Source organism: Zootoca vivipara, chromosome 2 (genome assembly GCF_965207765.1).
Source record: "Zootoca vivipara chromosome 2, rZooViv2.hap1.1, whole genome shotgun sequence".
In the NCBI taxonomy this organism is placed as follows: Eukaryota; Metazoa; Chordata; class Lepidosauria; order Squamata; family Lacertidae; genus Zootoca; species Zootoca vivipara.
The window spans coordinates 92,202,556-92,226,826 of NC_142584.1; the positions used below are offsets into that span (position 1 = coordinate 92,202,556).

The 24,271-nt window shown below is 41.1% G+C and overlaps 1 protein-coding gene across 1 annotated transcript in view; it reads left to right on the forward strand.

Moving 5' to 3' along the window:
• CNTN3 (contactin 3) overlaps positions 1 to 24,271 on the forward strand; it is a 181,673-nt gene that overhangs the window by 90,137 nt on the left and 67,265 nt on the right. The window contains exon 3 of the mRNA XM_035106611.3: positions 8,470 to 8,565. Within this exon, the coding sequence (XP_034962502.2) occupies positions 8,470 to 8,565 (96 nt within the window). The remainder of the gene's footprint in view (positions 1 to 8,469; positions 8,566 to 24,271) is intronic.

The following is a 24,271-nucleotide window of genomic DNA, read 5'->3' on the forward strand; positions in this document are numbered from 1 at the left end:
CTCACTCCATGAGTGAAAGTCCACTCACACAGAGTTTGGATATCACTGCATTTTTAAATATTTATAACCTGCTTTTGTCTATTGATATCAGGGTCAGATACAGAACATAATATGAGCCATGCATTGCATTAATTAACTATGCAATAATAAAAACATAATTAAAACAAACAGAGGCATACCCTGGAGTGCCAGCAATCCAAATTATTAAGATAGAAGATATTCCAGGACTTGGCAATGGCTGCTGTTAACTGATGAGAGAGAAATTATTTTCTTTTCATGTCCCATTCAGTTTCCATATACAGGTTCAAAAGCACCAGGTGGAAAGATAGAGCAATTGTTTGTTTGATCTCAGCAAATACCTTATTCCAAAACAGAGCTGGGGGTAAAATGATAATATATTTTCTAGTCATACATCTATAAGAGGAGACCATTATATATATATATATATATATATATGTAGACATTGCGTGCACAGAGGTCACAGCCTTTCTCCGTAACCGCTGAACTGTAATGTAACAAATTTGGCCACAACGTTCCATGCCCATCAGTGAGGGATCTGGCATAAAAAAACATTCAAAAAAAGCAAACCTTTCATACCTAAAATAATGATTAAGCACAAAAAAGTGGCGCTCAAATTAGACATCACCAGCAGAAGCTCTGAAGACTCCAGCAGCATCCAATAGAAAGGCAGATCGCCCACTGCTGCCTCCAAAGCAGCGCTACAAGATGACATCACAAAATTCCACAGCAACCAACTGAAAACAGGCCTTTTGCAGCAACAAGGCCCAACATTGCCAAGTGGAGGTAGGGGCCTGCCGGGGGTGGGGGTGGGCAAATAGGGGGCAGGGATAGGTAATGGGTCAGAACAGAACAGACATTTTAGAAAGTGTTACTATTCTCACGTTTTGCAAGGACTGTGACTGCCCCATTGGAAAGAGAGGGAGTTTGGGTATGGGGAGCAGGGCATGCTGGATATTGCAGGTTGCCCAGTGATGGGAAGATGCCAGTGAGACTCACCGACTCAAGGGGGCTTCTCACCAAAGCCACACCTTTCATCTCCAAAGGCTTAATAGAAGCCCTTCCCATAGTCCTTGACAAAACTGTGGGCACCACAATTCAAAAGGATACTGACAAGCTGGAACGTGTCCAGAAGAGGGCAACCGAAATGGTCAAAGGCTTGGAAGCAATGCCTTATGAGGAACGGCTTAGGGAGCTGGGTATGTTTAGCCTGGAGAAGAGAAGGTTAAGGGGTGATATGATAGCCATGTTCAAATATATAAAAAGATGTCATATAGAGGAGGGAGAAAGGTTGTTTTCTGCTGCTCCAGAGAAGCGGACACGGAGCAACGGATTCAAACTACAAGAAAGAAGATTCCACCTAAACATTAGGAAGAACTTCCTGACAGTAAGAGCTGTTTGACAGTGGAATTTGCTGCCAAGAAGTGTGGTGGAGTCTCCTTCTTTGGAGGTCTTTAAGCAGAGGCTTGACAGGCATATGTCAAGAATGCTTTGATGGTGTTTCCTGCTTGGCAGGGGGTTGGACTGGATGGCCCTTGTGGTCTCTTCCAACTGTATGATTCTATGATTCTACCTGCTACCTATACTCCTCCCCAAAGCTGCTCCCTCCCCATGCTCATTTCCAAAACCTGCCCTCCCCGAGCTCTCCAAAACAACCCAATCTTCTCCCTTCGGACTTCTCCCAAATTCCATTTCCTGGCCTCTGCTGCTCACCAGCCTCAACCACCTGTTAGCCTGCCTGCCTCTGGTTCCTCCTCCTTCTGATGCTGCTGTGATAACCCAGCAGGTCAGAGACCCTAGTTTGTCATTGTGCTGTAGTTTGCAGTGTCACCTGTTGGTGACCATGCAAATTGCAGCATGACAACATTCTTAGGAAAATATGTTACAGGTAGGTAGCCGTGTTGGTCTGAGTCGAAGCAAAATAAAAAAATTATATAAATATAAATATACATTGTCAATCTTTCACAGCAAACACTCAGCCCAGCTGAGGAATCCGTCCTCTCACGGGGTCTATCATTCTGCCCTGCTAAATCCCCACACATGATTCAGTTCTGCGGGGACCTGGAAGCATTTTTCCGCCGTTTACGCCTGAAGGAGTATTTTCATCACAAACAAGAACAAGACAAAGTAGAACAAACTACATCCCCACAACACAACACCTCTCAACTTACTGGGGAACAACCATCACCCTCCAAACGCATTAATGAACAGAACATCGACCACCAACCACCACCGAAAAGATGTTACACAAAAAGGGACTCCACGTGGACCCCTCCTGATGGACGCAATACCACACTAGATCTGTACATCGACTGCTTCCGCCACAGAATCCAAACGGATGTGACCAGAAAACACCATCACTTACAACAAAATCTAAACCATGCTGAAAGGAGAGCCATAGAAAATCTCAGGAACAACCCAGACATTATAATTAAAGAGGCAGACAAGGGTGGAGCTGTCGTCATCATGAACAAAACTGATTACATCCAAGAGGCCCACAGACAACTTTCCAATACTGCCTTTTACATGAAATTGGACTCAGACCCCACACAAGCATACAAAAAAGAACTGAACAAGATTATTAAGGAGCTACCCCTACACATCCAAGAACAGATCCTCACAAACACACCAGCGGAACCTCGACCAGGAACTTTCTACCTTCTACCTAAAATACACAAACCAGGAAATCCAGGACGCCCCATCATCTCAGGTATTGGCACCATTACAGTGGGTGTTTCCGGCTATATGGACTCTGTTCTGAAACCATATGCTATCAGTGCTCCCAGCTACGTACGTGACACCACAGATTTTCTGAGGAAAATACAATCTTTGAACAATCTTCCTAACAATACTATACTAGCCACTATGGATGTGGAATCTCTATACACCAACATCCCACACAATGATGGTTTACAAGCCATAAGGAACACCATTTCAGATAAAACCACAGCGGACTTTGCTACCAAACTCTGCCACTTTGTCCTTACCCACAACCACTTCAAATTTGGTGATGACCTGTTCCTCCAGATCAGCGGCACAGCCATGGGCACCCGCATGGCCCCACAGTATGCCAACATCTTCATGGCAGATTTAGAACATCGTTTCCTAGACTCCTACCCACTCAAACCTCTCTTGTACCTACGATACATTGACGATATTTTTATTATCTGGACACATGGACAACAGACCCTGGAAACCTTCCACCAGACATTCAATGACTTTCACCCCACCATCAACCTAACAATGAACCAATCTATGCAAGAAATACATTTTTTGGACACTACTATAAAAATACAGGATGGACGTATAGACACCACCTTATACAGAAAACCAACTGACCGACAAACATATCTACATGCTTCTAGCTACCATCCCAAACATACCAAACAATCCATCGTATACAGCCAGGCCCTACGTTACAACCGTATCTGTTCCAACTCTACAGACAGAGAATCTCACCTAAGAGATCTACAGCAAACCTTTTTAGAACTAAAATATCCACCTGATGAAGTTAAACAACAGATCAACAGAGCCAGACTGATACCTAGGGAGAACCTGCTGCAAGACAGACCCAAAAAAGAAAATAACAGAACACCACTAGTCATCACATACAGCTCCCAAGTTAAAACAGTACAACGCATCATCAGAGATCTACAGCCTCTCCTGGACAATGACAGCTCCCTTTCTCAAGCTCTGGGAGGAAGACCTTTCATTGCCTACAGACAGCCACCCAATCTTAAACAACTCCTCACCCACAATAATACAACCACCAGACTTAACATGGACACTGGTACCAGAGCCTGCAATAAACCCAGATGCCAACTTTGCTGCCACATACACCCGGACAACATCATTACTGGCCCCAACAACATCCAACATACCATCTCAGGACTATTTAATTGCTCATCTTCTAACATTGTGTATGCCATCAAATGCCAACGGTGCCCTTCAGCTCTCTATATTGGACAAACAGGCCAAACCCTACGCCAAAGGATAAATGGACATAAATCTGACATCAGGAACCATAAGACTGAAAAACCAGTAGGAGAACACTTCAATCTCCCAGGACATTCTATACAAGATCTCAAAGCAGCTGTTTTATTACAGAGAAATTTCAGGAACAGACTGGAAAGGGAAGTTGCTGAATTGGAAATCATTACCAAGCTTAAAACCATGGAAGCACCTGGGATGAATAGAGATATCGGATTCTTATCTCATTATGCATGATCAAGCTTTCTTTAGCACCTCAGCCCAGGACTAATTGCAGCCATCAGCAGCCATTAACACCCATCTACAGGTTTACCACTCCCATCAGCCCATCTCCCATTCCCACCCACCCCCACCACCCTCTGTATATATATAGGGTCTGACACTTCTGTTTCTAGTGTATCTGAAGAAGTGTGCATGCACACGAAAGCTCATACCAAAATATAAACTTAGTTGGTCTTTAAGGTGCTACTGAAGGAATTTTTTTTATTTTGCAGGAAAATATGTATTAGCAAAGAAACACTGCCCTGCACAGAAGGGGAAAACTAGGACAGTTGCACATAGCTACAAAAGTATGATCAGGGAATCACAGGCAGCTGGAGGAGGTGGAGAGGACAGAGGGTGAAGAAAGAGCTGTGAGTGGAATGAGGTCCTCTTCCCATCCTTTGGACCTCCTGGGAAACTCAACAAACCTGCTATACCTGGAACTGGGTGTAGTGCAGCTGAATTGGTCACAGCTGTGGGCAGCCTGAGGAAGTCCCATCCACCTGCCCATAAAAAGCAAGTCTAGAGTGAGAGACTAGGGTGATGTCCACTGTTTCCAGGTACTCTTCTCATTGTCACCTTAAAGACCAACTAAGTTTTTATTTTGGTATGAGCTTTCGTGTGCATGCACACTTCTTCAGATACCAGTATCTGAAGAAGTGTGCATGCACACGAAAGCTCATACCAAAATAAAAACTTAGTTGGTCTTTAAGGTGCTACTGAAGGAATTTTTTTATTTTACTTCGATCCAGACCAACACGGCTACCTACCTGTTCTCATTGTCAGACTTTTGTGGGCGAGCTGAGAGTTTGTTGGAACCTGAGTAAGAACCCAAAGGCTGAAAGGGAGAGTGTTAGAAGAAAAAATGAATTGATACCGATTTTTATGTATTAGTAACTTTGTATTAACGTAACTTTATATGTAACTGTATATTTGTAATATTTTCATTATATACCTTTAGGCACAAGGCAAAAACATTCCTTTTCAACCAGGCCTTTGGTTGAGTTGATTGACATCCTATGCCCTTTTAAAATGGGGGGGGGGGTTAGGGGGTTATTAGGTTGTTTTTAGTTTGATAGTGTATTTTGTGGTTTTATATTTTTATTTTGTTCTGTGAACCGCCCTGAAACCTCCGGGTATAGGGTGGCATACAAATAAAATAAAATAAGTTGTCTGTTGTTGCTTAAGTTTTCTGTACACCGCTTAGAGATATTTTTAATAGAAAAATAGGAATTAAAGAATAAAAAAATAATCAAATATGTTTCTATCCTTGCTTTGTGCATTCCAGATGAAACCTGCAACTGTGAAGGAATTAAAAGTGCTTGCTAAAATGATATATTACACTAGTAATGCTTTGCATTTTGCTAATCTATTATCAAGAATTCACAAGTGTGTTATTTATGTGTTATTTAGTTAGCTATTCTAAAAGCCTTAAAAATAACCTGGATGAGGCTGCAGTACACTCACAGTGGTGTGATTGCATTCAACAGTTTGTTCTTTAGAATAATGAGGCATTGAAATGCCAAATTACTGTACTGTTGTTTAAGTGGCTTTGGTGAACATCTGCTGTTGCTTTTTTAAAAATGTTGGGAAAGACTTTACATTGCACGGAATAACTATTTTTGGTCACTCCACCATTTTCATTATGTGTTGTTGGAAAGATAGTTTACTTTGAAGTGTCCTTTGGGTGCATCATTGAACATCTGTACCTGAGTAGCTATGCTTTATATAGCTGTAAACAAAAATACAGGCTGTTGAAACTATTGCTGCCTGGCAGTTCTCTAACCTGAGTGAATTGAATGTACCTCCCTCTACTCTAGTTTATAATTAATTTGGAGAAAACAGAGTGTGTCTATGGAGGGGTGACATGCCCCAATAAACATGGGGGAATGTGCAGTATATATGGAGACATCTAGATGAGAAATGCATTAGAGGTATTTTAGGAAAATAGCTAACTTGGTCCTTTAATCCTTATGAGTGCCCAGGCTGTTTAGATGAGCACCATAGTCCAGATTTTGAAATAGCTTATTTCTCCCCTATCAATTTACACCTGCCCTATCCTACTGCCGCCGCCCCCCCGCTTGTATCCTATACTAATAAAATGCATATGCACACACACACACACACACACACACACTAAAATGACACATTGTTGTAAGCGGTGCCACTCCTACTCACAGTAGACCCACTGAAGTTAATAGACCTGGCTGGCCTAGGTTAATTTCAGTGGGTCTACTCCCAAGTAGTACTTGTTGGATACAATATTAAAATATAAGCAGACATAAAACCATTTCCAACCATAGCATTAAAGCAACTAAGCTGCAGAATGGCCAGGAAATACATTAACTGAGAAGCTATTTTAAGTGGGCATGTTTTAACGTAATTTTGAATACTGCAGATGAAGAATCCAACAATCCATCCTCTATGGAATAGTTTGATAAGGGAGTGGCCTCTACTGAGAAGGCCCTGGCATAGTGTCAGTATTAAAGGGAAGGCATCATCTGTTTGCAGCAGATCATGCAAAGACAGAGCTTGCCCATACCCTCTGCATTTTGTGTATTGCCCCAGAAGGACAAAAAGAGAAAACAGCTATCTTCTGCAGCTTCTTTGTATGCTATCTGGTAAAGTCAACTTTGAAACAAATTTATATGAATTATTCTATAGACCCTACTGTTATTTTTAAATGTTGACCAATTGTTGTGTTAGGGCTGATTTTACTACTGTTTTAAATTAATATTAGATAGTTTTTATTGTTAGTTGATGTATGTTCCCCATGGGAGGAAGGGTTGAATATAAGACAGATGAAATAAAACAATCCACACAGTATAGTTAGCATAAAACTGGAATGTGCAAGTTACAAAACACTGTGCCTTGCTCTTTACAAGAAAATGTTTTTATCTCTTCCTAAGCAATATTGCTTATGTTTAAATCTGATAATTAATTTCTTTTTCTTTCATTCTTTTTACTGCCTGATTTTTAATATTTGCTTCAGGACAGTATAAATCTAGGCTTTAAGAAACGGTGTTCAGAAAACTCTACCAGACTTTATTCTGGTTATGGCCAACAATTATAAGTGAGACTGGAAAACACTTTCAAATAGTTTTTCTTCTGTGAGTTACCAAACCTCCCAAAACTTTAGCTTGCAATTATTACTGCTTTAGCAGCAGCTGGTGTTCCAGTGTTGAGAGAGATGTAATCTATCTCTCCATTTTCCTACTCTTTTGTCTAGACCCTGGAAAATATACTGTATTTTTCCGTGTATAAGATGCCCCATATTTGGGGGGACTCCAATTTAAGAAAATGGGGAAAGATGGCCCAAAGTTGTTGAGCTTTTGGGGGAAGGGTTGCCCAGAGTTGTTGAGCTTTTGGGGGGGAGGAATGTCAAAAATGTCACTCACCAGACTGACAAATGCTGCCAATCGCACTTGTCACAGAAGCTAAGAAGCACCTGTCCGCTCGCCGCCAGCAAGCGTACGCCCAATTGACGCAGCACCAGCCCTTGCCGCATACAAAAATCACCCACCCAATCACCATAACAACAGCCAATCCAAGGGAGATCTTGTTGCAGCCACCAATCAGCCACCTAATCGCCGCTGACAAACTCCTGCTCGCGGCTGCAACCAATCGCCCGTCTCCCCTCTGCACTATCGAAGTATAAGAGAAGCCCCGATTTTGAACATTATTTTAGAGTAAATAAAGCTTGTCTTATACACGGGAAAGTATGGTAATTTTCCTCGGTTCCTGATGTTAACGTGGTTATTAAGTGCCCTGGGGAAGCTCCAGGTGCCCAGAATGATGTCATAGCAGTGTTCTAGGTGGTAGGGAGAAGGAACAAGGGGAGGAAGGAGAGACTCCCTCACCGCTTTTCCACTACCATCACCACATCCTGCCGCTCCTAGCTAAATAAGTGAATGTGTGGAAGTGGGAAGGAGGAGAGGCAAGCGTTGTAACTTGCTGAGGTTTGCTCTTATGCCGAACCAACGACTGATGAACCTTGGAAACACCCCTAGCAATAATGGACGTTCTGTAGAAGCATTTCATACGGAATTGGCCCCCCATGACCAATTATCTCATTGAAATTAATGGGGGAACTACTATTTTTAGGACAAAGGGTATTGAAACAAAAACCTTGCTCTTTTTGTTGGTATCTGTTTGCTAACACATTTATTTCCCTTCTTTTGGAAAAAATAAAATAAACAGATCTTGAAAACCTAAAGACAAAAATAAGAAGCACAGTGTCTGTACGAGAAGGACAAGGGGTTGTTCTGCTGTGTGGGCCACCAACTCATTCTGGAGGTAAGAAATATTTGGAAATATTAGTACTCTTCTCTGTGGCAGTAAAAAAAAAAGACAAATACTGAATGGTTGCAGTATATTCAGGAGGAAATAGTATTCATGCAGTGAGATCAGACTATCGGTGTTTGCCTTGGCCTATGCTGCTCTGAAAGCAAGCATTTCAGAATCAAATTAGGCATGACATAATTTGGCATCATTTATGTCTTTCGTCCTTGTGTGTTGATTTTTATTAAATAGATAAATAGCTGGAATTGGAGGGTGTGTGTGGGAAATTTCCTCCCATTGTAAATAGGTGGAATGGGACATTTTGTACTGGGATTACTGGGGGGGGGGCTTTAAGCCCCCTCCTCAATGCTGTGGTGCAAAACTGGCTTGGGAGGCCCTGTGCTAGTTATCCCTTTTTCGTGTGGGGGAACGGGCTTTCATCTAAATAAGTTTATTGTTACTGGTTTCAGAAATGCAAACTCTGTTTCCCCCTTCAGGTTACTTGAATCTAAAATGCTTGCCACCACTTCAAAACATGTAGTGGCAAGTCTAGCAAAAAGGATGGGACTTTTTTGTCCTTTTTGTTCTCCCACCTTCCGCCTGCTGAATGGGCAGGCGAGAGTGCTGTCAGTGGGCTATCCACAGACAGCATAGCTGCCAAGTTTTCCCTTTTCTCGCGAGGAAGCCTATTCAGCATAAGGGAAAATCCCTTTAAAAAAGGGATAACTTGGCAGCTATGACAGACAGAACCCAGCAAAAAGCCCTGAAACTGGGCATTCTAGGAGTGGGGTGGGCTGAACCAGCCTTGGATCCACTTGATCCGGAGCTGGTCATGTGTTGGCAGTGGGGTTGATTGCTGCACCAGCCTGTAGCTTGCAAAGCAATCAGGCCTGGGTTGATCTGCTTGTCTTTCCCCTCCCATCTTCCGCCATGGCTCCCCTGAGTGGTAGGGCTACAGATAGTAGGGTAGCCCAAATATCCTGCAAAAGCCCACCAGTTGATGGGGGAAGGGAGTTTGGATTACACTCAAAGTCACGATGGATTTTAAGGCCTACAGAAGCTTAGAGTCTTAAAAAGTGCTCACTGGTTTCCTGTTGTTGTTTTTTTAGCACATTAGTCAGAACCGCATATCTAAAAATAGCTTAGGTGAGATTTCCAAACATATGGACATCAAACGTTTTCTTTTTAAGCATAATCCATTTTTCTTGCACTATTTAAATTACATTCGCAATGGGGACCATAAGATTATTCCCTGCCACTAAGTAACAGAATTCAAACCAAACATAGCAAATTATTGAACACCAGATCGAGATCAAAATAGGTCTGCTAGTGAAGCATTTTATTTTATTTTTTACTTTATTTTTTATCACAAAGTGTGAAAACGTATCCTGATAAATATATAGTTGGCAATATCCTGGTCAGTTTATATTCAAAGCCACTTTATTTACATTTAACAAATTGTAAATTGGTTTATGATTTGGAATAACGTGTGAGGCAGAAGCTCATACAACTGTGCTGATGCACCTCTGTGAACAAAATATACTTCTTTGTTCATGGCAGCTGCTGCAGTGTTGTTAAAGGAATGCTTGCTCATCACGTGTCATACTGCTCATTTGGGAACATCGCTTGCATGAGTAAAGTTCAGAAATAAGCTGTTATTAGCTCCACAAACAGAAGTCCATTCGTGCAATACAACAGACACAAGGCTTTGTGGGGTATTCTGTGATACAATTTCCACCCCAGTATCTGCAAGTTTCCTCAGTCATTGTAAGCTTATAAGATACAATACATATAATAAATAAAAAGATATAATAACAAATCTTCAGGAGAAGAAAAGCCTAAGGAGCAAACCCTTCACAAATCCAGAGTAAAGTCCCTAGGGCAATTGGATGGCACCTGTACAGTGGCTACATAATCGCATGAGCACTGTTCCAGAGTATTTTTCATTCACATGTATATTATATCTATTCGGGAAAAAGATTGGTTAATGAAGAAATTACATATCTTTCTACTTACGAGTGTTGAACTAATTGGCTGATGAAGAATTCAACGAAACAGTAGTTGTTATCTGGAAACACTCTTAAGCAGAGTTCAGAGTTGGACATCAGAATTGGACATTTTTTGATTATACAAAGCTTCACATCTTGTTCTCCGCCGGGTAAAGTCTGGCACCGTGATTCATTTAAGGACTTCCAGAGACTTCAGTTTGTTAGTTTTGATGTTTTCAATCATTCCATAAAGTTTTTCACATTGTAATTGTATCTGGCCATCATGTTGCTTTTGATATTGCTGAAACATAATATAGGCCAGGGGTGGGGAACCTGTGACCCTTCAGATGTTGATGGGCCAACATCCATCACCCCCAACCAGTATGATGGGTGATCAAGGGTGATAGGAATTGCAGTCCAGCAGCATTGTCATGTTCCCCAGTCATAACATAGACAGCAATCACTTGTAGATATAGCTGATTTTCTTAGTGTGATAGTTTAAGATAATATTTCCCCCTACTAAATCTTTCTCCCACTATATTAGGCACCAATATATTGATTTCTATGGAACCTGGTCTGTGTTTTATCTTTCAGGAGTGCCAAACAAATTTTATCTTTCAGGAGTGTAAGGCCAATGCTGATAAAGAATAATTAAAGTGACATGAGCTATTTTCATTCGGTATAGTTTAAATTGTCACAGGTTGTTTTATTGACAACTTCTGTAATGAGCTACAGTCTCCTGCAAGTTGTAAAGTGATTTGAATATGGGGGGGGGGGGAGAGAGAGAGCTATAAAGCGCTGCAAGTGAAAAACCTTGATGACAACTTAATGGGAAATTTGGAGAAAACCTATAGATAATGAAGTAGACTTTGTTTCAAAGCTGACATTCTTTTTGTCAGTTCAGGCACCAAGTACAGCCTTTATTGGTTTGTTCATTTTAAACTTTTATAGCCACCTTCCATTTCACAACTTCCAAGACAGGAATATAGGAAGCTGCCTTGTACCAAGTCAAGCTATAGATCCATCTAATTCAGAATTATCTGCACTGATGGACAAGAGTTCTGTGGGGTTTTAAGACAGGGCTCTCTCCCAGCTATACCTGGAGATGCTGAGGTTGAAAGCAGATGTTCTACTGCTAAGCTACAGCTCTTCCCCTACAGCAGATTACAAGAATAATTAAGATCAATAAGATAATTTAAAACAGCCAAAAGCTGCAAAAAGAAACATACCAAGTTCCTCTAGGCCAGCATCCTCTTTCCAGCAGGAGGTGGAAGCCTGTAAGTAGGAAGTGGAAACAACAGTGTTTCTCATTGTCTCACGCCCAGCCCTGTCTCATCTCCTGAATAAGGGGTATTTGGCCCCTTGCTGGTTTATAGGAAGAGAGCAGTACCAAACCCTTGGCAGAAACAGCAGGACAAAGTTCTGTTTCAAAAGCCTTATCTGAAGCGCTGCTGGCTATCTCTGGCCATCAAATGCGGCTGCTTGTTAGCTTTCCAGCTCCAGGGTTGCACTGGGCCCCGCCAGGAGGAACGGGCCCATGTAGGTGTTGGCTTATGGCATTTGCCAAACGAGTGCAGCTCCCCAAGCATGTAGGTTTGTGGCAGTGCAGTTTTGTGCTGGAAGAAATTGAGACCGACTCCAACTCTTCAGTCATTTCAGTCCTTTACTGACAGGTCCAAAGCCTTAAGGCAGTTTCACTAGATACAGGCTTCCACTAGATCCCTAGTAGAAGGTGCAGGCTTCAAATGCAAAGCAAGTGCACCTCACAGCTAGGGTTGCCAGACTCAATAGAGGACAGGACTTCTGTGCCTTTAATTGCCCTGCTCTCTTTTGACTCTGGAAACCTTAAAGAGAAACCAGCAGGCCCTTTGTTTAATTTCCAAGCAAAGGGTCTGCTGGTTTCTCTTTAAGGTTCCCAGGCTCAAAAGAGAGCAGGGCAATTAAAGGCACAGAAGTCCTGTCCTCTATTGAGTCTGGCAGCCCTACTCACAGCATACCTACAGCACAGAATCCAGTATCCATCTGGCAGAGCTTCCTTGCAGCAAAGCAAAGAGGCAATGTACAGCTCCCTCTTAATATACCCAAGAATGACCACACCCTTGGCCAGTTGCCAGGTCACAGTGACCTTCAAACACTAAATCACAAGACCTGCAAGATAAGGGAAGCACATGCACCAGATTTTCCATAACAGCAATTAAAGGAACCTCAACAGATGCATGGGAGACTGTTATCTGCCACCCCCACCCCCACCCCCATGGCATCCTGACGCTGGATACTGCATGTGGAAACACCACTGGTGTTAGTATTCAACCTGCAGTTTTTTCCCCATTGCTCATCTCATCTCAACCCCTCCAGCAGCAAAAATCAGCAGGTGGAGATCGGTGTACTCTTCAGCTGGCTTGTACTTTCCTAACTTCCTGTATACATTCTAGCTGTGCTTATATTGGCTTGGTTTAAAATGGTCTTCCAGCATTCTGATTTCTCCATCTTGTGCCTTCTTTGTCTCTTCCCTTTCATTTGATCCTTTCATTTTTGACAGGTTTTTCCCCTTTGAAATTAAATAAGATAGAGTTTAATTGCATGAATGCTTTGAAACATGCAGGCCACTAGAGCTGTAATTGGCAGTCCTCCTATGTTAAGTACCAATCATTCTATATCAAGTGGACTTGCTTTTGACACTTAAGTCAGTGGGCCTGAGTTAGTTTAAGTGAATTCATTTTAATAGTTGGTGCTTTGTGCCCTAGGTTTCTATTAACACATTTAGAGCATAAGAATCCCTCATACAAATTCCACTTGCCTTTTAAAATGTTTTGGGGAGTTATATATAAGCGACAGACAGTGGCATATCTTTTTGCCATGTGTTCCTATAGATAGATGGCTGTCAATCATCTACCTAATAACATCATGTGTGAATATGTGCACTGACTTTTAAGCACTGGACTTCTTCAGAAAACTCTTGTGTGAGGTGCCAAACAGAAGCTGATACAAAAAAGCAGGATGATATTACTAAGCATTGCAATAAAAAAAAAAAACCACACATGGTGAAAGGTGAGAATTATTTCGTAATCCACAGATGGGATCTTACTAACACCCACACTAGAAAGCTGTTTGTTCAGTGAAATGCTTGTGCAGGAAGAGGCAATTTGAAGATAGTTTCCCCCTCCTTTTTGAAAACGAAATCTCCAATAACCATTTGGACAGGTATTGGTCAGGATATCTGTCGAAGAAAAGAAGGCAACCAGTATCTAATGATGGGTGAATTCCGTTGATTTTGAAATCTCAAGTATGTGTGTTTTAAAGAACTCTTAGGGTTGTCTTTTCTCCAAGAATACTAAACTGACTTGTAATGTTGGTTTCACTTTATTAAACTGATATGTTTTTGTCTGTTTTTGATTAGCCAAGTGACAAATAAGCCATAACTATGGGGAAATAATGCAGAACCTGTAATAAAAGTTTTTTCACGTGATATTGGCCCTTACACAGGGAAGAGCTTCATCTGATAAGCTCATGGACTACAAAGCCTTTTAACCTCTTGGTAGCTTCCCTGGGCCTGCCCATCAATTTAAAGTTTCCCGCTGAAGCTGTTTACTTAGCACCGCTTGAGCAGTAAGTCATGTATACAACTTTAACTATGTTATTATTGATTTTTATTATTTTAGTTTATGATTTATTATCTGCCCTTCAGTGTAAAATGAAGGGCTAGTTACAATAACATAGTTGTATAATTTAAAATCAGATTAAAGTATTTAAATAAAAAAGCAATGCAATTTAAATAAGAACCAATGCAGTTTAAATCCAAGAATAGAGGTAGACATTAAAACACATCTCAGCTGTCAAAAGCTGAGGGTAAAGAGGTTCATCTTTAGTACCTGACCAAAGCATTACAGTGAAGATGGCCAGACACACCTCTGTGAGGAGGAAATTCCACAATTTAGCTGCTGCCAATTTAGGTGCTCTCAAGGGACCGCCACTCCCTGTAGTTCTTTGGGTGTTGAAACTATCTTAAAGCCCTCCTCTGTCAATCATAACACCAAAGAGGGTCTGCAGGGAAGGAAATGGTGCTTCAGATATTTGGGGCCTCTGTCATTTAAGGCTTTGAACACCTTGAATTGGGCCCAGAGACAAATTGGCAACCAATGCAACTCTTGTAATACGTGGGTTAAAAGAAGTTCAAAATGGAACCCTGGTCACTGCATTTTGGTCCACCTGAAGCTTCAGAGTGGTCTTCAGGGATAGCCTAATATAGAGGCAATAACACAATCAGAAATTTACCAGAGTAATTGAGTACAATGGCCAAGTCATATCTGTCCAAAAGGGACCATCACTGGTTATCCAGCTGGAGCTGGAAATAGACACTCCTAGCCATCAAGGACATCTGAGCCTCCAGTTGCAATACATGTTAAAATAATTACCTCTGTGTGTGCAGACCTTTGTTTTACATTCCAAGCTGTGGAAGAACTTTGAAAGAAATAATATTCTATTTAAACTGGCTTTACAAAGTAAGTAAGTTGTACTAGGTAATCGAGTTTCATCAGTGTCACAACAATTGATTTTTTATATAGGTTTTTCATATCTCGACACAGAGTTGAAAGTGTTGTGAAAGAAGCTAATAATTTTCATTGGTGTATATGTTCATATCTTTTGTTCACTGTTACCTCTGGTTAAACAGACTCTGCAGGTTTTGGATGTGTAAAACCTATGTATGAGAGGTAAACAGTGGATGAGTGTACACACTGTAAGGAGTGATACCTTTTTGAAAACTGCCTTCAGAGTTCGGGGGAAACAACACAGTTTTTGGTCTCCTTCTAAAGATTCTGACCTCACATTTGCTATAATATTTTGTATATGTAGCAACAAGTTATTGTATTCCTCAGAGGCCTGAGTTCATTGACTGAACTTTGGTTTTCCTTTGGGACACTATGTAAAACTGGCAGTTCTGTCCTGAAATAGACAGTTAAGGAATTGCTGTAGATATACTTGTGGGAACTTGCAAATCCCCTGTGCATTTTAAGAAGGAGGCTGTGAGGTTATGCTCGCTGTTACAAACCTCCCTGTCAGTTTTCACTGTTTTACAGCAGAGCAGTGTTACTTCACAAGGCGCCCCGTGTATCACTTCTTACAGCCTTTGTATCATACATCCTGGAAGAAACTTGCTGAGTAAATCATTTCCACTACAATGTGAAGAGTTTGTTTGGCATACAGTGCGGTTTTTGTTGAAAGAGGAAACCCCTTTGCATCCTGTGTAGTATTGTGAGCAATAACTCCGAAAAGAATCTGACAATTTCTGTTCCCATCAGTTTTGTAATTCAACGAAAGGTGGTGGAATGTGGAGAAGATATGTTTGGAGAGGGAAAAGTCTTAGCTGACTTCACGTTATTCTGAAAAAGTAAAGAACCACCTGCCACTAATTCAGGCATTAGATGCCCCAAATCTCCAATTATAATTACGTTACCTCCTTGTGAATCTACCTCATATAAGCCATAACCATTGGAATTGCCATGCCAGTGGTTGTGGTGCTGGACATCTAGGGGGTGTTGACCATATCGACAGGAATTATGGAAGGCATGAAAAGTAGAGGGGGAAGATTTGACTCTGCAGTATCTCCATCCCTCATAATGCCATATTCTTTTATTTTCTTTCAAATCTTTCCACAGGATTTGTATGTAAAGTTAGGATATCATAAACTGTAACAAGGGGTTAATGCAAGCTCAAACTCATTAAACTTTTCCAACTTTCTCGATTCAGAGACAGGACTGTGAGAAAATAGTTTAACCCCCCCCCCCCGTTCTATTTCTATGGATTGTAACCAGCCCCAGTATATTTGTATTGGATTTAGTGTAATTTTACTTGATTTATCTCTGTTTTTAACCTGTACTGAATTTATCTAAATGGCGACAGGCACGAAATAGGTTGAATATGTGAATGAATGAATGGTTCCATCCTCATAAACCACTTTACAGAAGTAGTTTGCTCCTGCTCTAAAAATTAAATGGGCTGTCTTGAATCAAAGGCCTACAATAAAGTTCAGAGTATATATACTGTCTAGAGGATTGTGCCTGTTGTATATAACATGGCATCACTATTTGGGCTCTGAACATAAAACTCTAAATTAAAATTCAGAGTAGATAATATTTGCTGCATTTTAACGGGGCCTTTCACAACATTAACACTGCAGCCCACATAAGAGAAATTAGTTTTAAGAAAAGAATGGTAAATTCTGTTAAATACTATTTTAAATACTATTTTAAATTCTGTTAAATACTATTTTAGAACATTTACCCTTAGGTATGTTTTATAATGCTTACATAGTTTTATGTTCATAAGTTGTCTCTTTTACCTAAGAAATAATAATAATAACTTTTGTCTTTTAATAATTAAAAAAACCATTATAGACAGGAGGCAATTTATACAATCTTCAACTATTAAAGACACAACAGTGTTGTTAAAAAATGTTCAAAGCAATTGACTGCAAAGTTCTTGGGAATTGATTAAAAGATCCATTTGTCACTTGAAATGGGATATGGTTAATGGAAATGTATTTTTAAAATTGCTTCCCAAAGCATTTTTTCACTTTATACATTCAGAATAAGATAAAAAATGATCAGAGTCATAGCACTTTGAACGACATTGTTAGTCTGAAACAATTAGCTCAGGAATAAGATAAAAAGGAATTAATCTGTCATATCCACACAGCTACAGGGGAAACTAAATGGACATTTTGTTCGTTAGTTCAGCCCAAATGTGTAAAAGTAGTTTTGCTGGACTATTCCATTTAGAATCCCGGCTTCACTCACAGCAATAGGCAACATTTAACTTGTAAGTCAAGGAGCACTTTTTTTTTTATTAAAACGGCAGAAGTCGCATCTCTCCTTGGAGATTTACTTTTTTTCCTTTTCCCTCAGCAGTGCTGTTAAAACAGAAAATGATGTTACCAAAGTTTAATTTGAAACAAATGGCTCACTAACCATCAAATCTCATGTGTCTGAATAGTGTTTTTTTTTTAAAAAAAGCAGGTGCTGGCTGTTTTCCAGTTTTTGACAAATGTTGCACAAGTGCAGAATTCTTCCACTGTTCCTTCTGATATGATGCCTGTAATCTTTACCCTCAGTTGACTTGTGATTTCTGTTGTTTACCCAAATGAATGCTACTTTGCCTGAGAAATGAAAGAGAAAAGTAACTCTGGGGAATGGGGAGAGAGAATCAAAGACAATGCCATGACCTTAACATTTCCAAGGATACACAGGGCAGCGTTCAAAGTTTGCCAGGCACATTTTGTGCCTGGTTATTGACAACTTGTGACCAAGTGAAGATGCCCGGGCGCCAGGATGGCACTTGACGTCTCCACAATCTGGAGGCTCATGCCTGAGAATCTTTGGATCTTGCCTGTTTTCACACACCAACACATCCTTTAGAATTTTATCTGTGAATATTTTATCTGCACAATCAGAGCAAATTTCAGGAACCAAAAAGACCTATTGAAAAATAGGACTTGCAAGCCGGCTGGCCCTAAAATGGCAGCTAGACATTCCGTTTTGGCGACTACAACCTTGGTTCATGGAGCCATTTGGCACCTAGCTTATATAACTGAGTTTCTAACGCTGCAGGGTTAAAGCCTGCAGTCAGCTTTCGGGTAGCCATATTCCACCCAATATACAGACTGAACTGGAGTGACTTCCACAAATCCCAAGGTGTTTGCCTCATCCAGTCTTTAGTCCAAGAAAACACACTGTGTGTACCTGAAAAGTACCCCAATCTTGCCACCAGAAAAAAAGTTTCATGAAGGGGACTCTACACAGCAGATGTAGACAAGTGACTCCCTTAATATGAAACAGTTTGTGGAGGGAGTAAACCTTGCATCAGGTTGCCGCTTGTAATGCAGGACTAAAAAGTGCACACTGCCTGAGAGCTGACATAGCAATTCCTGGTATGGCAAGCCAGGATGGCCGATGCACTACACTGAGATAGTTACAATTCCTGTTTTGAGCAGGGCTACTCTAGAAGGAGGAGACACTGGTGGCGCTGTGGGTTAAACCACAGAGTCTAGGGCTTGCCGATCAGAAGGTTGGCGGTTTGAATCCCCACGACGGGGTGAGCTTCCGTTGCTCGGTCCCTGCTCCTGCCAACCTAGCAGTTTGAAAGCACATCAAAGTGCAAGTAGGTACACTCTGGCGGGAAGGTAAATGGCGTTTCCGTGCGCTGCTCTGGTTTGCCAGAAGCAGCTTAGTCATGCTGGCCACATGACCCAGAAGCTGTCTGCGGACAAATGCCAGCTCCCTCAGCCTTTAGAGCGAGACGAGCGCCACAACCCCAGAGTCGGTCACGACTGGACCTAATGGTCAGGGGTCCCTTTACCTTTACCTTACTCTAGAAGGCATCTTGAGGGGCAAATTAATGACAAGATCAGGAGGGATGAGCAGTTTAGGATGCAGTGGATCTCCAGTGCAGCCAATGTTAAATCCAGCTCAGCTGCACATAAGCCACAGAGGAGCTGGCATAATTTGCTCTTCTTGGCTGGGTTTAATTTGTCTGAATGGAAGCCAGTATAAGCCCCAAAAGAGGGTGTTCTGGGGGCAGGACCAGACTTGGGTTGCATCCTAAGCCCATTTAGCTTTTTCACATGGCCTGTTAACCCCACTTAGGACACTACGGTATTTTAAAGGCTTGGTTTCCCTCTACTGAGCGTAGTCAGAACAGCAGCATCCCTTCTGCTGAATGGGGTTTGGGGCTTAACTTACACTGGCTTGCTTTATACCAACTTCTTGTGTATAGGATTGCACCTTAAGAGAATTACTGTGAATAGTGCAGTCCACAAAGAAACGATAGATGCAGTTGGTGCTTCTGCTCCACAAGTAACAGTGATTTGCCGTACTATTCTCTGTTTGCTATTTTAACTTCTCCTGAAGCAAACATGACTTTCATCTCTGTTCCAGTCATATTGCCTTGCTTAAGTTTTTACCCTACCAAAAAAAAAAAAAAACCTGAGCTGCTACACCAGGAGTGAATAACCTTTTCCAGTGCAAGGGCCACATTCTCCCCTGGGCAACTTTCCAGGGCCACATAGCAGTGGTGGGCAGAGCCAGACAGAAAAGTGGATGGAACAATCAATGCCTGTTTTATTTTATCTTTGCACAATAGGCTACTTTCTGCACAAACTCTACCTTCCCTCTATTCTCCATCCAGGCAAACAAGGGGAGGCATTTTCAGCGTTCAAGAACATATTCTACCCAGGTAAAAACACTCAAGGAGGGCTGGTTGGAGAGGGGTATGTGGCCCATGGAGAATGCTGAAGGCCAGTTATAGAAGCCCGGAGGGGTGTATTTGCCTTCCAGGCCTGAGTTTCCCCACTTCTGTACTTAACAGATTTGCGAAAATCAAGTAGCAGCTATATGGGTGGAGCCATATAGCACGAAGATATAGCACGAATGAGTGTGTTGTGTCTCATTTCTATATCCAGTTTTCGATTTGAATAATGTTGGCCATTTGACTGTAGGTGGAAACAAAACATTAGGAAGATCACTCTTTGCTTCAGCAGAGAATTTGCCAGCCCTCTTGGAGTTAAATTTTCCACATTTTACTACACATTATGTAGGTAATTGCTCTCATAACTTTCCTTGTTCTGGTTTTCTGAAGAGGTGACATGCATTTTCATCCCCACATCAAGCTGGAAAGTCACCTTTTCGGATTTTATCTGCTGAATAATTAACCTTTTATGCCAAAAAGATTAATGATTTGCATCTGTTTCAAATCAAAATGGTATTGTAAGCATTTCAGAGGGGAAATGGAATTTTGCTTCCAGGCTCACTGTTAATGTCTGGTAGAGTTTAACATATATCTAAAAAATGAATTGTCCACATTTCTAAACCATTTCATATGCATTTGCATTTGAAGGTTGAATGCATTTTTGACAAATAAGGCAACGGCAAAGAAAACAACATTGCATATGGTTAATTCTGAGTCCAACTTATGCAACATCTGTCATAAACTACATTTAAATATATCAGAAGAAGTGTGCATTCACACAAAAGCTCATACCAACAACAAACTTAGTTGGTCTCTAAGGTGCTACTAGAATGATTTTTTTTTTATTTTGTCACATTTAAATGTGGAAAGGCAAATATCATTACGTACCTGTGGAAGTTCAGGGGTATTTTCTCAGGCTAGCCTCACTCCCTAAGATTTCTGTGATGATAAAATGGAGAAACACACACACACTTGATTAATTCCAATGCTGACACCTTTTCTAACCAAAATGATTTGTTTAATTAATTAATTTAAATATTTATAGCTCAGATTTAATCTAAAGAGCTCAGGGCAGGGAACAATAGCTTCATTTAAAAAAAGCAATGTTGCAGAAGAAAAATCACATAAGGAAAGACAAATCAAGGGTTCAGCTATGTATTGCCCTGCATTCAAAGATCACAGGGCAGTTCAGAACATAAAATTACAAAATAAGAACACAAAATAAATTACCAAAAATCAAACAAAAGGAACCCCCTTTAAACACATTTAAAAGGTTGTAGATTGTTTAATCGGTCATAGCCCTGGTTATAAAGCCCTGGTTTTCACCTGGCACCTTCATAAGTGCAGGGGCAACAGAGTTTCGGGGTGCAAGTGTAGAGTCAGTGAATGTTAGAAATTAATTTAGCTGATTTGGGGAGTATTGAAGGGAAGATGCCAGGCCAGTGGGAAAATGCAGGCTAAGCTTCCTTTCCAGGCCAGGGCCATTAACATGACAAAAGAAATATGGAGCAAGGACTGAAGGTGGACAGGATTTAGTTTTGGATTGAAGGCTGCAACTCATAAAAATCCAGAACTCAGTGAGCTGGGTTATACGAGATTTTGTGTGTGTTTGTACCTTCACACAAACAGGTTAAAAAGAGAACTGGTGGGAATACGGTAATGTAATGTAAGTAATTTCACTTCAGCCATTACTGCACGCTGGACATACTAAAAGCACCCATGCTCAACTCTATTCTCTCAATTAGCCCAGTTACACATAGACTGTTGTAAGTTTGAAAAAAAAATTATATGTTGTTTCACTAATTAATTTCACAAATTTTATACTATTCATCAAGAAAACATCTGCTCAGTTTCCTAATTAGGTGTTAATGGGGAAAACAAACAAGTGGATGGATCTGTAGGCACAAGAACTGTCAAGGTTGATCTGTATTTTTCAGTGTTCTGCTGTTTAGCAAGTTTTTTAAAAAATGCAAGGATTGAATCACATGTATAAAATTTGTATCCATATGCCTATTAACAGTGCTTTGGAGATAACCACTGGCTAGAGTGGTCACGCGCTCTGCCCCGGCGGCCTGCTGCAGGTCTCCTTATACAAGGGGGCATCTTATAGTTGGAAAAATATGGTAGATATACCGTAGATTAGATAGGTAGATAGGTAGATAGATAGGTAGATATAATGAAACAAAAATCACATGAGAGGTTGTTTACTACTGTTTTATTTAGGAAACAATGCAATTTTGTTTTGATTTCACCAATACAAAATTAAATTATTGCAGATGGTTACATTGCACTCTGTTTTAAAGTGCAATGAACATTTGATTAAGGCTGTAATCCTATGCATATTTTTATTTCTCGTTGTCAACAACAGAAAATTTTGCAACAGAGATTACTTGTAAAATTATGGTGTGATCAATTCTTGTTATGTAGCAGCAAGAATTAGTAAGGAAGATTCCTTGAATCCAATTTTTTTATTATAAATGTGTACTTTCTCAATAAAACATAGAAACTGAAATATAAAATAGCCCAATATTAGAAATAATCTATACATTAATGCCACATCAGTGTGCCACCCACCTCAGTGCTTGGCAAGAGGCCTCCTCACCAGCACTGGCAGAGGAAGAGGAGTGCGGGGGGAGTGCACCGCCCCCGGAAGCGTGATCCCCGTGGGGTGCCATTGTGGCTGCCCCCCACTTGCACTGAGCGCCACGTCCCCACAGGCGGCATGCCATGCCCCCAGGATGTACTCCAGCCACGCCCCCGCCTGCTCTTCGCCCCCCAGTGCTGGAACATGAAGCTCCGCCACTGCTCACTAGTACAGAGAGCTGAGTAATAGGATGCCTCTGCTGAATCCAAACATCCCACAGCCTGGAACGATTGTTCTGCTATTGTAAGAAAATGCAAAATTAAGCAGTACCAGCCTTTAACACTGCAGTCCAGCATTATATAGTAAAAAGAACCAAGACTTCTGCAAAATTAAAACAGAAGTCAAGCCCTGTTAACGGCCTTGAGAAATGTAGAAATGTGAAAATATATTCTAAATTGGGTTCAAATCTGCTCGTTTAATATTTTGTGGTTGAAGAAATAGAGAAGAAATTGAGTATATATTTTTTTTAAAAAAAACCCCCACCATTATTGGATTTGCACTCTGTGAGTGCCATGTCCAATTAACAAATGTTTTATGGGACTGGCTGTAGAGGAAACATCTTTACCTCTCACTGCCTCAGGGTGCAGGTCAGAGCTAAAGTTGCTTGCTCTTCCCTAAGCGCAGGAATTGGTTGCTGACCTTGAGCCAGACATCTTGGAGAGTGAAGTCAAATGGGCCTTAGAAAGCACTGCTAATAACAAGGCCAGTGGAAGTGATGATATTCCAGCTGAACTATTTAAAATTTTAAAAGATGATGCTGTTAAGGTGCTACACCCAATATGCCAGCAAGTTTGGAAAACTCAGCAATGGCCAGAGGATTGGAGAAGATCAGTCTACATCCCAATTCCAAAGAAGGGCAGTGCCAAAGAATGCTCCAACTACCGCACAATTGCGCTCATTTCACACGCTAGCAAGGTTATGCTTAAAATTCTACAAGGCAGGCTTAGGCAGTATGTGGACCGAGAACTCCCAGAAGTGCAAGCTGGATTTCGAAAGGGCAGAGGAACCAGAGACCAAATAGCAAACATGCGCTGGATTATGGAGAAAGCTAGAGAGTTCCAGAAAAACGTCTACTTCTGCTTCATTGACTATGCAAAAGCCTTCGACTGTGTCGACCACAGCAAACTATGGCAAGTTCTTAAAGAAATGGGAGTGCCTGATCACCTCATCTGTCTCCTGAGAAATCTCTATGTGGGACAAGAAGCTACAGTTAGAACTGGATATGGAACAACTGATTGGTTCAAAATTGGGAAAGGAGTACGACAAGGTTGTATATTGTCTCCCTGCTTATTTAACTTATATGCAGAATTCATCATGCGAAAGGCTGGACTAGATGAATCCCAAGCCGGAATTAAGATTGCCGGAAGAAATATCAACAACCTCAGATATGCAGATGACACAACCTTGATGGCAGAAAGCGAGGAGGAATTAAAGAACCTTTTAATGAGGGTGAAAGAGGAGAGCGCAAAATATGGTCTGAAGCTCAACATCAAAAAAACCAAGATCATGGCCACTGGTCCCATCACCTCCTGGCAAATAGAAGGGGAAGAAATGGAGGCAGTGAGAGATTTTACTTTCTTGGGCTCCTTGATCACTGCAGATGGTGACAGCAGTCACGAAATTAAAAGACGCCTGCTTCTTGGGAGAAAAGCAATGACAAACCTAGACAGCATCTTAAAAAGCAGAGACATCACTTTGCCGACAAAGGTCCGTATAGTTAAAGCTATGGTTTTCCCAGTAGTGATGTATGGAAGTGAGAGCTGGACCATAAAGAAGGCTGATCGTCGAAGAATTGATGCTTTTGAATTATGGTGCTGGAGGAGACTCTTGAGAGTCCCATGGACTGCTA